Raw genomic sequence first — 12,921 nt, forward strand, 5'->3', positions numbered from 1 at the left:
TTGTAATCAAAGAGATGAAATGAAGTGGGTATGATTTGTTGAATATTAAAGCTTCGTCCAATTCACAATTAAAAAAAAACAAATTTTTTAAGAAGCAGAAGAATGAAGCCAATGGAAAAGACTGCATATATAGGAAATTTCTGGGCCTGGATACTCAGTAGTTTCAGGATGGCCAACACAGAACTGAAGCATGAAGTGTGTTCAAAAAGTTCATGGAAAAATTCCATTACCTCTTAATTCCATTTCTCCATAAACTTTTTAAAGCCCCCTCATACTAACTGTGAGTCAAAAAGAATGCAGAAAATTCCTAGTCTGCTCTTCAGCTCTCAATTTTTCCAGTATTTTGTTATAAGATGTTTGCTCAAGGCTTTACATTTCAGGCAATAAAAAAATTTCCAAGGAGATAGTTAATAGTCACTAATTTAAAAGTGTGAGGTCAGTTACTATTTGGTTTACGTAAAATTCCCTAGCAAATCCCTCTCCTGAGTGGGAATTTGGACTCATTAGTTCACTTGTTTTCTTCTCTCTGTTTAGAAGACAAAGTCATATTCACAATAACACCTAGTCCATGTCCTGGCATTTAGTGTATGCCCAGTAGATAACAATGCTCATGAATAACAAACGAATGAGTGTGAAATTAGAAACATTCATATCAAGAGGTCTTATACTCAATGCCACAATAATAAAATCCAGAACCAACGTGTCTTTAATATTGCATATGATCAGTAATGCCAAGAAGAACACTGACAGCAGCAAAAGACTAATTATGAAAAACAACAGAGACTTCTCTCTTTTCCTCCAATTTTGTCTCTGTTTCTATTCTCCTCCCCATTTCCACAGATTATTTTAATATTGTTTCACTTCTCAAGGAGGTAGCGTCATCCCAGCTTCATAGCAGGAGATGAAAGTCCGCTATCTTTCACCAAGCCTCCTTAAACAGGTGACCCTGAGGAAAACAGTGGTAAATGTATCTATTGTTGTTGTTGTATGCATTGAGTCAGTTCTGACTAAAAGCAACCCTGTGTAGGGTTTCCGAGGAGCATCTGGTGGGTGTGAACCTCCAACCTTGCAGCTCAAATTGACCTTTTGGGCCAGTGTATTATCCTGCAGTGTCGCACCAAAAACTCCAATGTGTCTATTAATTAGTAGCAGAGAATGGCTCTTTCAAGAAACCATGCAATGAGATTCCCATACCTTGGAAGAACCATTCTCTGCTACTAATGTAAAAGTAAAGTCATTTCAAGATAGAAGCCAAAATAATACTGAATGTCCTCCATAGTTGAAGTATATGGAGGCCCTCCAGTTGGGTTCTTCTTTAGGCATAAAGTAATCAACACCTCACATGTACTGGGCACTACTTGGTGTTTAGCACTGTGCTAAGCACGCTACATGCATTATAAGTATTAGGAGTTCTGCAAAATGAGGACATATTAGAATATTTATTTGTTTTATGATCTCATTATATAACTTATATGTGTGTTTTTCTTTTTTACTTGGATCCATAATCAATGTATTTTCATTGGGTAAATCTGATGTAAAAGACCTCTTTACAAAGATATCACTTTGAGAACTAAAGTGCACCTGAGCCAATCCATGATATTTTCAAACACCTCATATACATGTGGGGTCCTGGTTTGGAGCTATAAGGTAAGCACTGGACTGCTAACCACAATATTGGCAGGTCACACCCACCAGTAACTCCTCTGAAACCCTATACAAGAGTGGCTATGAGTCAGAACGAACTCAGTGGCACTTAACAACAACAATAACAACATATGCATGTGAAAATTGAACAATAAATAAGGAAGACCAGAGAACTGATGCATTTGAACTCTGGTGTTGGCAAAGAATATTGAAATTACAATGGACTGCCAGAAAAACAAACAAATCTGACTTGGAAGAAGTACAGTCAGAAAGCTTCTTAGAAGCCAGGATGGTTAGACTTTGTCCGCATACTTTGGACATGTTATCAGGAGGGACCAGTCTCTGGAGAAGGACATCATGCTGATAAAGCAGAGGGTCAGCAAAAAAGAAAAAGGCCCTTGATGAGATGGATTGGCACAGTGACAGCACCAATGGGCTCAAACGTAACAATTGTGAGGGCGGTGCAGAACTGGGAAGTGTTTCATTCTGCTGTACATAGAGCTCTGAGTCAGAACCAAGTCAATAGCACCTAACAACAACATAGTACACTTTTTTTTGTTGTTTTTGTTGTTAGGTGCCATCGAGTTGGTACCGACTCATAGCGACCTTATGCACAGCAAAATGAAACACTGCCCAATCCTGGACCAACTTCACTATTGTTGACAAGCTTTAGTCCATGGATGCTGCCACTTGGCCAATCCACCTTGTTGGGGGTCTTCCCCTTTTTCTCTGACCCTCCACCTTACCCAACATGATATCCTTCTCCAGTGACTGGTCCCTCCTGACACCATGTTCGAAGTATGAGAGACGAAGCCTGGCCATCCTGACCTCCAAAGAGCAGTAGTACACTAGTATCTTCAAAAAAATAAAGAAATGTTCATGTAAATACATTGAGAATACATGAATGTCAGTTTGTTCATTTTTTTAATCGAAAGCATAGGTATTATTATTAATAGTGTTGTTATTATTATAGATGAGAAAACTGAGGCTTAGAGAGATTAAAATAACTTGCTCAAAGTGTCAAGGCTGATAAATGGCAGAGCTGGAACTCAAAGTACCTGATTCCAAAGTTTATCATCTGGCAGGATCATTAAAGGAATTCTTTGTGTTCAAAGACTGGTGCTTGAAAACCAAGCTCATTTGTGCCTGCAGAAATGCCAAACTCCAGAATAGAAGAAACTCCATACTTTGATCATCTTCCACATTGAATTAGGAGAAAAAGAAAAGAAATTGAGGGTACCAAAGCCAGAAAGAAGGTAGGTAGCAAAAAAAAAAAAAAAAAGAGGAAGTGAAAATCAAAGGGAAGTATCACACCATTTGGTTCCACAGGATTGTCCCCATTCATTCCTAATGTCTTTCTATGGAAATCAGATTCCTGGCACAGATGATCTATTGTTTGAACATTCAGTAATGGACACATCCAAATTCCTAGCATCAGGGAGTTAGGAGGCAATCAGCATGAATTGAGACACTTAGAGAGCTTCATCTTCTGCTGATTGAACACTGAGGGGTACGTATCCCCATGTGGTCCCTAAAAGCTACACCCACGGGAGAAACATTTTACGTTGTTCAAAATAATTGGAGTTATGTCAGATTTTGTGGTTGTTATCTTCAATTTTCTTAACTAGTAATGAGTGATCCTTGTAAATTTTGAACTGAAAAGCACTAGACACTCGGTAGGACATTCATTATAGAAGACTTTGAAACCAGGGAAGAAGTTTGGAGTTTAGGAACGGATGGGGGAGACTAAACAGTTCTATACTGTACATATTTTTAAAAAAATAAGTGTAATGGAATTCTTCAGAGGTAACCAAGTTTCTCAGTATATCTTTGAGGTTATGATTGAATTGTTATTTTTTTAAATCACTATCAAACCCTTTTGTGCATCATTTGCATAAGTTCTCAAACAATAGGACTGTTTTCATGTAAATTTCTTTTCAGGAAGATTTCTGCTTTCTGAAAGCAGTGTAACTGTAGCTGAATTACAACATAAAGGGACATTTTATTGCCTCTAAAGGAAAATGCTTTATACTAATGATCTGCAAACCCATGTTTCAAGCTTGGTATTAGGTGATCTGTAGTCCAAATTGTGAAAAGAGAAAGTGGGACCTTTATTTTTTAGTTAATTATTTCTGACTAAAATGGTGGGAGCACTCTCAAGACCTTCTTGAATCCCGGAAATCTGGAAACTCACTATAAAACCAAAATGTTCTAAGCAGTTGGCCCCACAGGAATGCATGCAAAAAATAAGAAATCAATTCACTAATACCTGCTTGATTACAGTGAGAAATATTTCTGCATTTCAGAAATCGGGCTCTTTTCTCTAACTGTCCCTGTCACTTTGTTGGCTAGTAGAAAAAGGAGATCAAAAATACGAACACATAGCATGGGTGGTTTGTTGGAACTACAGAAATAGAACTGAATGCCCTATAGGGAAATGTGTTTTCACTCCTCTGAGAATTCACTGTGAAAAGGAATAACTCTTAGTCTCTGCCCATTTTGAGTTGCTTCATACCCCTCGATATTTCTATTTAAAAATTGTAGTCAATCAATCAATCAATCAATCAATCCACCCCTCTCTCCTTATTTTCTCAAACACTAGTAAATTCTCTTATCTCTGCATACTCACAGAGATGTTCGGTATGCTACAGCAGAATTTTTTTGTGGTTGTTTATTCAAACTCCATACTTAACTTCTCACTACATTTGCAGAGAGCACTTTCCCTTGGTTATACTTAAGTTTCAAAGAGAAAAAGTTCAGACCAGTTAATATTACCCACCGTTCACAATGCACACTGCACAAAAAATGCCAATTTTTGTGGCAAAGTTCAAGGTATAACTGTGTCAGCTAATTTAATAATTTACCACAAAATATCAGTGATCTTAAGCTTGTGTGCAGTACTCAGATCTGCTGCATATTTAAATTTTTGCATAATTAAATTGTTGTTGTTGTTAAATGTTGTCTAGTCCTCCATTCAGCATAATTGAATACTGACCCTAAAAAATGATTTTAGGGATATTGCTTTTAAGTAAATGTTGCAATAAACAAAATTTTTCAATTAAAACAAAATGGAATGAGGCACTGTGAGCTCCTCACCTCTCTGGCCCTCTATTCCTGCCCCCTAATTCAGCTGCATCTGCCTTTAGCTGGTAAGTTTGCTTCAGCTACCACCCTCAGCCAATCTACACATCCTTTCCATTGTATAATGAATTGAATTGCGTCCCCTAAAAAGATAGGTTCAAGCCTTAATTTCTATACTCGTAAATGTAACCTTGTTTGGAAATAAGCTCTGAAGATGCCATCAATTAGGTTGTTATGAAGGAGCCCTGGACATGACTGACACCTAACCAACTAATTGGCATTTTGAACCTATCCAGTGGCTCTGCAAGAGAAAAATAAGGAGCTATGCTTCTGTACAGATAGCAGACAAGAAAGCCCTATGAGGAAGTTCTATTCTGTCACATGGCGTCTCTATTAGCTAACATTGACTAGATGCCACCCAACAGCAACAAGCTCCTATAAATCAAGCTTAAGTGTTGTGAGTCCTAAGTCCATCTGAATGGAGAAGAGACACAGACAGGTAGTAGAAGGATGCCATGTGACAACGCAGCTGTACGCCCAGGAATACCTGGTGCTACCAAAAGCAAAGGGAGAGGAGTCAACAGAATCTCCTGCAAGCTCTCCGAAAATGCCAACCCAACCAAGACCCTGATTTCAACCTCTAACCTCCAGAACTTTCATACAATAAATTTCTGTTCTTTAAACCACCTACTTTATGATATTTTATGAAAGCAGCCCTAGGAAACTAATATACATTCCATCTTCAGTTTGTTTGTTTGTTTCTTTTTCTAGGGTCACATGAAGTGTCATGTGTCCACAGACTCCATTTGGACAATTAGAAAAAGTGGAGGAGGGCTCTGAGAGCACTGGTTAACAGAAGCTTTTAAACTTGCATTGAAGCCCAGTTACACATTACGTTTGTATATTTCCCTTTATTTTCCAGATAGATGATGTTGTTGTTATTAAGTGCCATTGAGTCGGTTCTGACTCATAGTGACCCTATATAGAGTACCCAAGGCTTTAAATCCCCACTAAAGCAGAAAGTCTAATCTTTCTCCCGATCTGTTGCATTACTGGAAAAGTAAATTCAACAAGGGCAAGATGTCTTCATTTTCTGTCAAAGCAAGGGTGATTGAGGCCCTGGATTTCTGTGGCCAGCCGGTCAGAACCCATCAACAGCTGCAGCAGGAAACAGGGCTGAGGCGGGAAATGGAGGTGATGGAAGCCAACAAGGACCAAGCCTGTAGTTCTGTGTGTGGCTGCAGCAGAGTGAGGCCAGGGCCCGAGGAAACCCCAGCAGCAAGGGAAAAACAGATTGACTCTCAGTGACTCATTTAGCTCCTGGATTGGACAGATCTCTCCCCTGCTGGCAATTTGGCTCTGCATCAATAGTTTGGATAGCAGGCTGAATAGCTTAAAATAATTAGGGGGAAAAAATCTGCAAAACTGCTAGCCATCCAACTCTTTACTCTGTGCTGAAAGACATAGGACAAATGACATCTAGGTTATTAAATATGAAGTCACTGGATTTGCTGCCCATTTGGTCCAAAAGCAGAAAACTGGATAAAACTCAAATTTATAATTCAGTGTAGATGGCCTGTTTGTCCTTGAGGCAGTCCATGAATTTTGGCAGGGCAGGCGCTATGACATGTGGAAATAATGTGGGGGCAAGGGGGGGGATGAACAATGTTTGATTTCACCCCATTCCACTTCCACCCCCTGGGGAAAAAAATGAAAATGTCAATAAAGAGTGTGAATGTGAAGAGAAATGGAATCTGAGCCCAGAGTTTAGGAGCTGGCAGTTTAAACTTTATATACTTTAGGCCGACAGGCGGCTGGATTTCCTGTACTTTATATCCAATGTACAAAAACAAAAGCAACAGGCTCATTTGGTATCAGTAAAGGTCAGTTAAAATTATAGAGACATCCTTTGGAGCAAATCCTTAGTCTTGTATTTGCATATTTATGAACTAGAGATTATGACAAGCCATTCCATTTATTAGAGTAGTGCTGCTATAGTTAATAGTCTGTCAGCATTTCCATTATAAACTCCGTTTTTCAGTGTTTTAATATCTCAGCTGTTAGAAATCACATCAGACTGAAAAGTGGTCTTCAGTCTCTCTGGTCCATGGTGGGGTGAGCTAGTTGTGGTGGTGCTGATGGGGCCTTGAAGTCAACAAAGGCACTTAAATAAAGCCAAGGGTTTTTACACTGGACGTTAACAGTAAGCATAAAATCAAGGACTTTGAGAAGGGTTACTGAATTCTTCTGTTTCTCTACTTCTCCAAAATCATCTTTCCACTGTCTTGTCATCTTGTCAATATCATGATTTTCATTTTCTATTTGAAGGGAAGTCTGTTTAGGATTTTAGGACAAAGAGTCAAAGTTTTGACATGTCTAAGTACCTCCTTTACCCCTGATTCACTAGAATGTCTAGAATCACCAGAATAGAGCAAAGATGCTGAAGACATTCATTCATATTTTAAACATTTCCTATATACCAAGCCCTGGCTTTGATTCTGTTGTTGTTGTGAAGTGCATGGAGTTGCTTCTGATTCATAGTGACCCTTTATAGTGTCCAGGGAGCATCTGGTGGTTTGAACCACCGACTGTGTGGTTAGCAGTCCAGTGCTTAACCTACAGCGCCATACCAGGACTCCAGCTTTGATCCTAACAACACAAAACGAGATACGGTTCTTGTCCTCCAGTAATTTATAGTCTATCATCTCATTGATAGTCAAGTTTTCACAACCAAATTATAGGCTTAACAGAATCAAGAGTTGGTTTCATCGGGAATCCACCCAGAGAAGCAGCGAGGCCTGAGATGGAAACAGAGAGGATGACATGAAGAGATGGAGTGGCTGAGGACTTGAGATCCAGGGAGGGAAGGGAGCTGTGTGCTGAGGACCATGGGGAGAGAGGGGGGACCTGCAGGGTATAACTTTTGGTTGGATGATGATGCATGGACGGGATGGTAACTATGGCAATCAAACGATGTGTGATAGAATGAGTGTAAAGCCAATGTTCCCCCACGTAAAGTATCACACAATAAAAGGGGGGGAAAAAAAGAGTTGGTTTCATCCTTTGCTTTTTTTTTTTTTAAGTTTTTATTAATATTATTATTATTATTTTGTGGGGTAGGAGCCACACAGCTCAATCTTTTTTGGCAGCTGCCTTCCTCATGGAGGCCAGGACGTTGCTCAGCTCTGGCTTTCTCTTGGTGTGGATGTGCATACACATTCTTTTTTTTTTTTTAGATATTAAAAATGGAATTTTTATTGAGGGAAAGAGGATGCAAACAATATAAAAATCAAAAGCTTATCTGGCGTTGAATTGACTTTTCTTTCTTTACTTGTCAAATGGGATGGATTTTATTTGTACACATTTTCAAGGGTCCCGATCTGCTCATGAAATCCTTACACGGGGGAAAGCTGTAGGAAAGATTCCTTAAGCAGTTCTTTGGGATGACTCTTCTCAGGGTGGGAATGATTTCTCAACTCTGCCTACTTCTACTTCTTTCCCTTCTGTTTCATGTGTACTACAGAATAGTCGTTGTATGCAATGGTGAGCCCAGCAGTGAGTGAAAGAAAGCTCTGGAAGCTCAGTTTGCCATCTCGGCACTGGTCCAGGTCCTTCATTATTTTGTCAACAGCCAGAAGGTCTTTTTGGTTTTCCAAAAATCCAGGGAACTCCTTTTCCACGAGCACCCTCAGGTCCTCCTTCGTTAAGTAGCATTTATCCCTAGCAAATCTATGAAACGTGGACATCGTCTTTTCCATGGCATGTTCTATTTGAGATGGCATTTTGGTGAGGTCTGTTGGAGTCTTGGCTTGGAGACGCGAGGCGGACACTCAGCTATCTGGGACGCAGGGCCAGTGAAGCGAGCTCCGTAGGCTGGGTGCCTTAGTAGGTGGGGACGGAGAGGAGAGGCCCCACTCTTTTCTTGATGCAATTGAGCGCCTATTTGTTCTTGGAGACCTTGAGCAGCTCCATGGCAGCTTGTTGGATGCAAAGCCGTACAACTCCTGGATCATGTCCCATACTAACTTGGTGTGCTTGGTGAGGTGCCCACAGCGGCGGCTGTGCCTCGACTTGCTCGCGTTCTTTGTTACTTTGTGGCCTTGTTGAGGTCCATGCCCACAGGGTAGCGCACAGTCATGGCTGCTAGTTTTCAATGGCTACTACGAAGGAAGCTGCTATCTTTTTTAAATGGTTCAGGATACTTCCTGCAGCAAGGAGCCCTGCTATCAAGCTGTGCTGCTAATCAACAGGTCAGCAGTTCGACTCTACCAGTTGATCAACAAGAGGCCTCAGAAACCCTATAAAGAAAGAATCACTATGAACTGACTCAACTGCATATAACCACCACCAAGGAGCTCTGGTAGCGTAGTGGTTACGAATCGGACTGCGAACCTTAAGGTCAGCGGTTGGAAACTACCAGCCGCTCCGCGGGAGAAAGATGAGGCTTTCTACTCCCGTAAAGATTTACACCCTCGGAAACCCTGTACAGGGTCGCTATGGGTCGGACCCGACTCGATGGCACTTAACAACAACAACAACAACAACCAACCCCTGAAGCAAAGGCACATTAGTGGGTACGCTTTCAGCTGCATTCTTAGCGAAGGCACTGGCATCTGGAGACTCCTTATTGCATAAGAAGATAGTCTGCTCTTTCTAAACCAAATTCATAGACTTCTGACCTGACACTAAGCTACCAAGCAACTCTGTGCTGTTCAGAGCTCCCTTGGGATTTGAAGAGATGTTGAAATAAAAGAAAGAGAACTCGGGTTGTTGTCTCATTAATCATTGATTCATTTTTTAAAATGGATAATATGGATTTTATACAGCTCCCCGGTATACTGCACAGATACAACCTTAACTAGACAATCTCCATGGGGCAGGTGGAAATTTGTCATACTATCTGCTCGTGTTCAGGATTGTCCTTCCACAGAAGTACACACAGACCAAAATTCCTTGTTAGAAGAATACCTTCAGGAACAGTCAGACCTTAGGCAATCCCCATTTGTACACAAAAGCAGATCACCCCACTATCTGTGACTTTAAGAGCTGCCTTAAGTAATGTAAGCAACACTCCTTGCCCTTTCCCCTACATTTCTACTTGGAATCAGTGACCTGTATGGTTGTTGTTGTTGTTGTTAAGTGCCGTCGAGTCGGTTCCGACCCATAGCGACCCTGTACAGGGTTTCCGAGGGTGTAAATCCTTACGGGAGTAGAAAGCCTCATCTTTCTCCCACGGAGCGGCTGGTAGTTTCGAACCGCTGACCTTAAGGTTCACAGCCCGATTCATAACCACTACGCTACCAGAGCTCTGTGGGTTAATGCGCTGGGCTGCAAAGTTGGTGTGAAATGCAAGGTCAGTGGTTCAAGTTCACTTCTGGTGTGGGATAAGCATTGGACTGCTAACCACAAGGTCAGCAGTGCAAATTCACCAGCCACTCCCTGGAAACTCAATACAGGGCCACTATGAGTCAGAACCAACTCCACAAGACTTAACAGCAATAGATGTGCCACACTCCTGGATCCACAGGATAGGGTTTCCAAGTCATCCCAGACAGAGAATGTCTCCACTGAATCACTCAATTTTACATTTGAAAAACTTTTCAAAGTAAATATAAATACACAAATAACTGGTGCTACTACCATTACTTGTGGGCTAAAAGAATTTTTTTTTAATTACTATTGGATTAAATGGTACCTATTTAATCTCCTGAGAAGAGTGGTTGTCCTATAGCCTCTCAAGAGATGTGATATTCCAATCTAAGATATAGTTGCCTACAGTGCCTATGAGCTTGAATCTGCTTGACTTCCAACCCTTTACAGTCCCTGTGAAATGAACTGGACCTACGTAATCACTTTCAACAGCATCTTTGAACAGGAAGAACTATTACGTAATAAGACACACACACACCAGGATGTGTGTAATTGTGCAATAACACAGTATGCCTCATTGTGCTAGGCTGGTCGCCAACAAATACCTAGTCATGCTAATATAATACAAGAACATATGCCTCCGAGGTATGTTGAAATTATTCTTAAGATTTTTTTAAGGGAAGTCAACTGATCAAAAGAGAGCCCTAACTTTAATAACAATAAAATAAATGTATTTTTAAAAATCTGATATAATCCCAAAAAGCAGCAAAAGAATTACACTGAACCTAACAAAAGCCTAAAATAAAAATGTTATGTTAGGATTCACTCATGTCACCCCCAGAACATCAATAAAAAAATACACTGAAGAAAATACACAGACTCCAGGTAACATATTTGCCAGCATTCTGACCAGAGGAGAGCCATTTCTCAATTAAGAAAGTTTCTGCTTCCACATTAACAGAGACACTCTTTTCTAAGCCTTTATAATTTCCTATGCTTTGAACTTCTTTCCTGTTGTTCTGAGAGTAATAATAAGAAGAAAACACAGACCGCTAAACTAAATCATGATAAAGAAATGATTAAAGTTATCAAGGATTTCCTTTTACTTGAATCCACAGTCAATGCTCATGGAAGTAGCTATCAAGAAATCAAATGAAGTATTGCTTTGGACAAATCTGCTGCCCAAAAATCCCATTTAAAGTGTTAAAAAGCAAAGATGTCACTTTGAGGACTGAAGTGCATCTGACCCCAAGCCATGATATTTTCAATCACCTCATATTGCATGTGAAGGAGCTCTAGTAGTGTACTGGTTATGAACCAGGCTGGTGGTGGTGATTATGTGTCGTGGAGTCGGTGCCGACCCATAGCGACCTTATGTACAGCAGAATGAAACATCACTCGATGCTAATGCCATCCTCACAATTACTGCTATACTTGAGCCCATTGTTGCTGCCACTGTGCCAATTCATCTCGTTGGAAGTCTCCCTCTTTCTTGCTATCCTTTCACTTTACTTAACATGATGTCCTTCTCCAGGGACTGGTCCCTCCTGATAATATGTCCATAGTATGAGAGACAAAGTCTACTAAAGAACATTCTCTTTGTACTTCTTACAACTCAGATTAGTTTGTTCTTCTGGCAGTCCATAGTACCTTTAATATTCTTCTTTAACACCGTAATGCAAATGCATCAGTTCTTCAATGATCTTCCTTGTTCATATGCATATGAGGCTAGTGAAAATATCACAACTGTGTCACAGGCACCTTAGTCCTCAAACTAACATCTTTGCTCTTGAACACTTTAAAAAGGACTTGTGCAGAAGATTTGCCTGAGACAATATGTCATTTGATTTCTTGGCTGCTGCTTCCATGCATGTTGATGATTGATCCAAGCAAAATGAAGTCTTTGACAAGCTCAATATTTTCCCCATTTATCATGATGCTATTTATTGCTCCAGTGGTGAAGATTTTTGTTTTCCTGATATTAAAGTGTAGCCCATACTGAAGGCTGTGGTCTTTGATCTTCATCAGTAAATATTTTAGGTCCTCTTTACTTTCAGCAAGCAAAGTTGTATCATCTGCACATTGGAGGTTGTTAATGAGCCTTCCTCCTAACCTGATGCCATGTTCTTCTTCATATTATCCTGCTTCTTGGATTATCTGCTCAGCATATGGATTGAATAAGTATGGTGGAAGAATACAACTCTGGTTTTAAACCATTCAGTGTCCCCTTGTTCGGTTGGAGCAATTGCCTCTTGGTCTAGACACAGGTTCCTCATGAGCACAATGCTCTTTCTCTGTAATACTCATTCTCTGTAATGTTGTCCATAGCTTGTCATGATCCACACAAATGAAAGTCGTTGCATAGCCAATAAAGCAAGGTAAACATGTTTCTGGTATTTTCTGCCTTCAGTCTAGATCCAGCTGATGTCAGCAGTGAGCTCCCTCACTGCTTATCTGAATCCAGCTTGAACTTCTCATAGCTCCATGTCAATGTACTGCTGCAGTCATTTTTTAATTACCATCAGCAAAATTTTGCTTACATGTAATAATAATGATATCATCCAATGATTTCTGCACTCTGTTAGGTTAACCCTCTTCAGAATAGGTATAAATATGAATATAAACTGAAGAAGAATTGATGCATTTGAAGAATAGACTGCCAGATGAACAAACAAATCTGGCTTGGAAGGAGTACAGCAAGAATGCTCCTTAGAAGAAAGGATGGCAAAACTTTGTCTCACTTACTTTGTACATTTTACCCATCCTTGGAGAAGGACATCATGCTTGGTAGAGGGTCAGTGAACAAAAGGAAAACCCTCAATGAGT

At 40.2% G+C, this 12,921-nt stretch overlaps 1 protein-coding gene across 1 annotated transcript; it reads right to left on the bottom strand.

The window, feature by feature from the left end:
- Nucleotides 1-8,213: 8,213 nt before the first annotated feature.
- On the bottom strand, nt 8,214-8,507 carry LOC102823865 (protein S100-A10-like). The gene has a single exon (XM_006830981.1). The coding sequence runs from the start codon at nt 8,505-8,507 to the stop codon at nt 8,214-8,216; it is 294 nt and encodes a 97-aa protein (XP_006831044.1).
- Nucleotides 8,508-12,921: the final 4,414 nt, after the last annotated feature.

Source organism: Chrysochloris asiatica, unplaced genomic scaffold, assembly GCF_000296735.1.
Source record: "Chrysochloris asiatica unplaced genomic scaffold, ChrAsi1.0 scaffold00002, whole genome shotgun sequence".
In the NCBI taxonomy this organism is placed as follows: Eukaryota; Metazoa; Chordata; class Mammalia; order Afrosoricida; family Chrysochloridae; genus Chrysochloris; species Chrysochloris asiatica.

Excerpts from the sequence above, each read along its gene's own strand:
- LOC102823865 (XM_006830981.1), bottom strand. The coding sequence starts at position 8,507 with ATGCCATCTCAAATAGAACATGCCATGGAAAAGACGATGTCCACGTTT.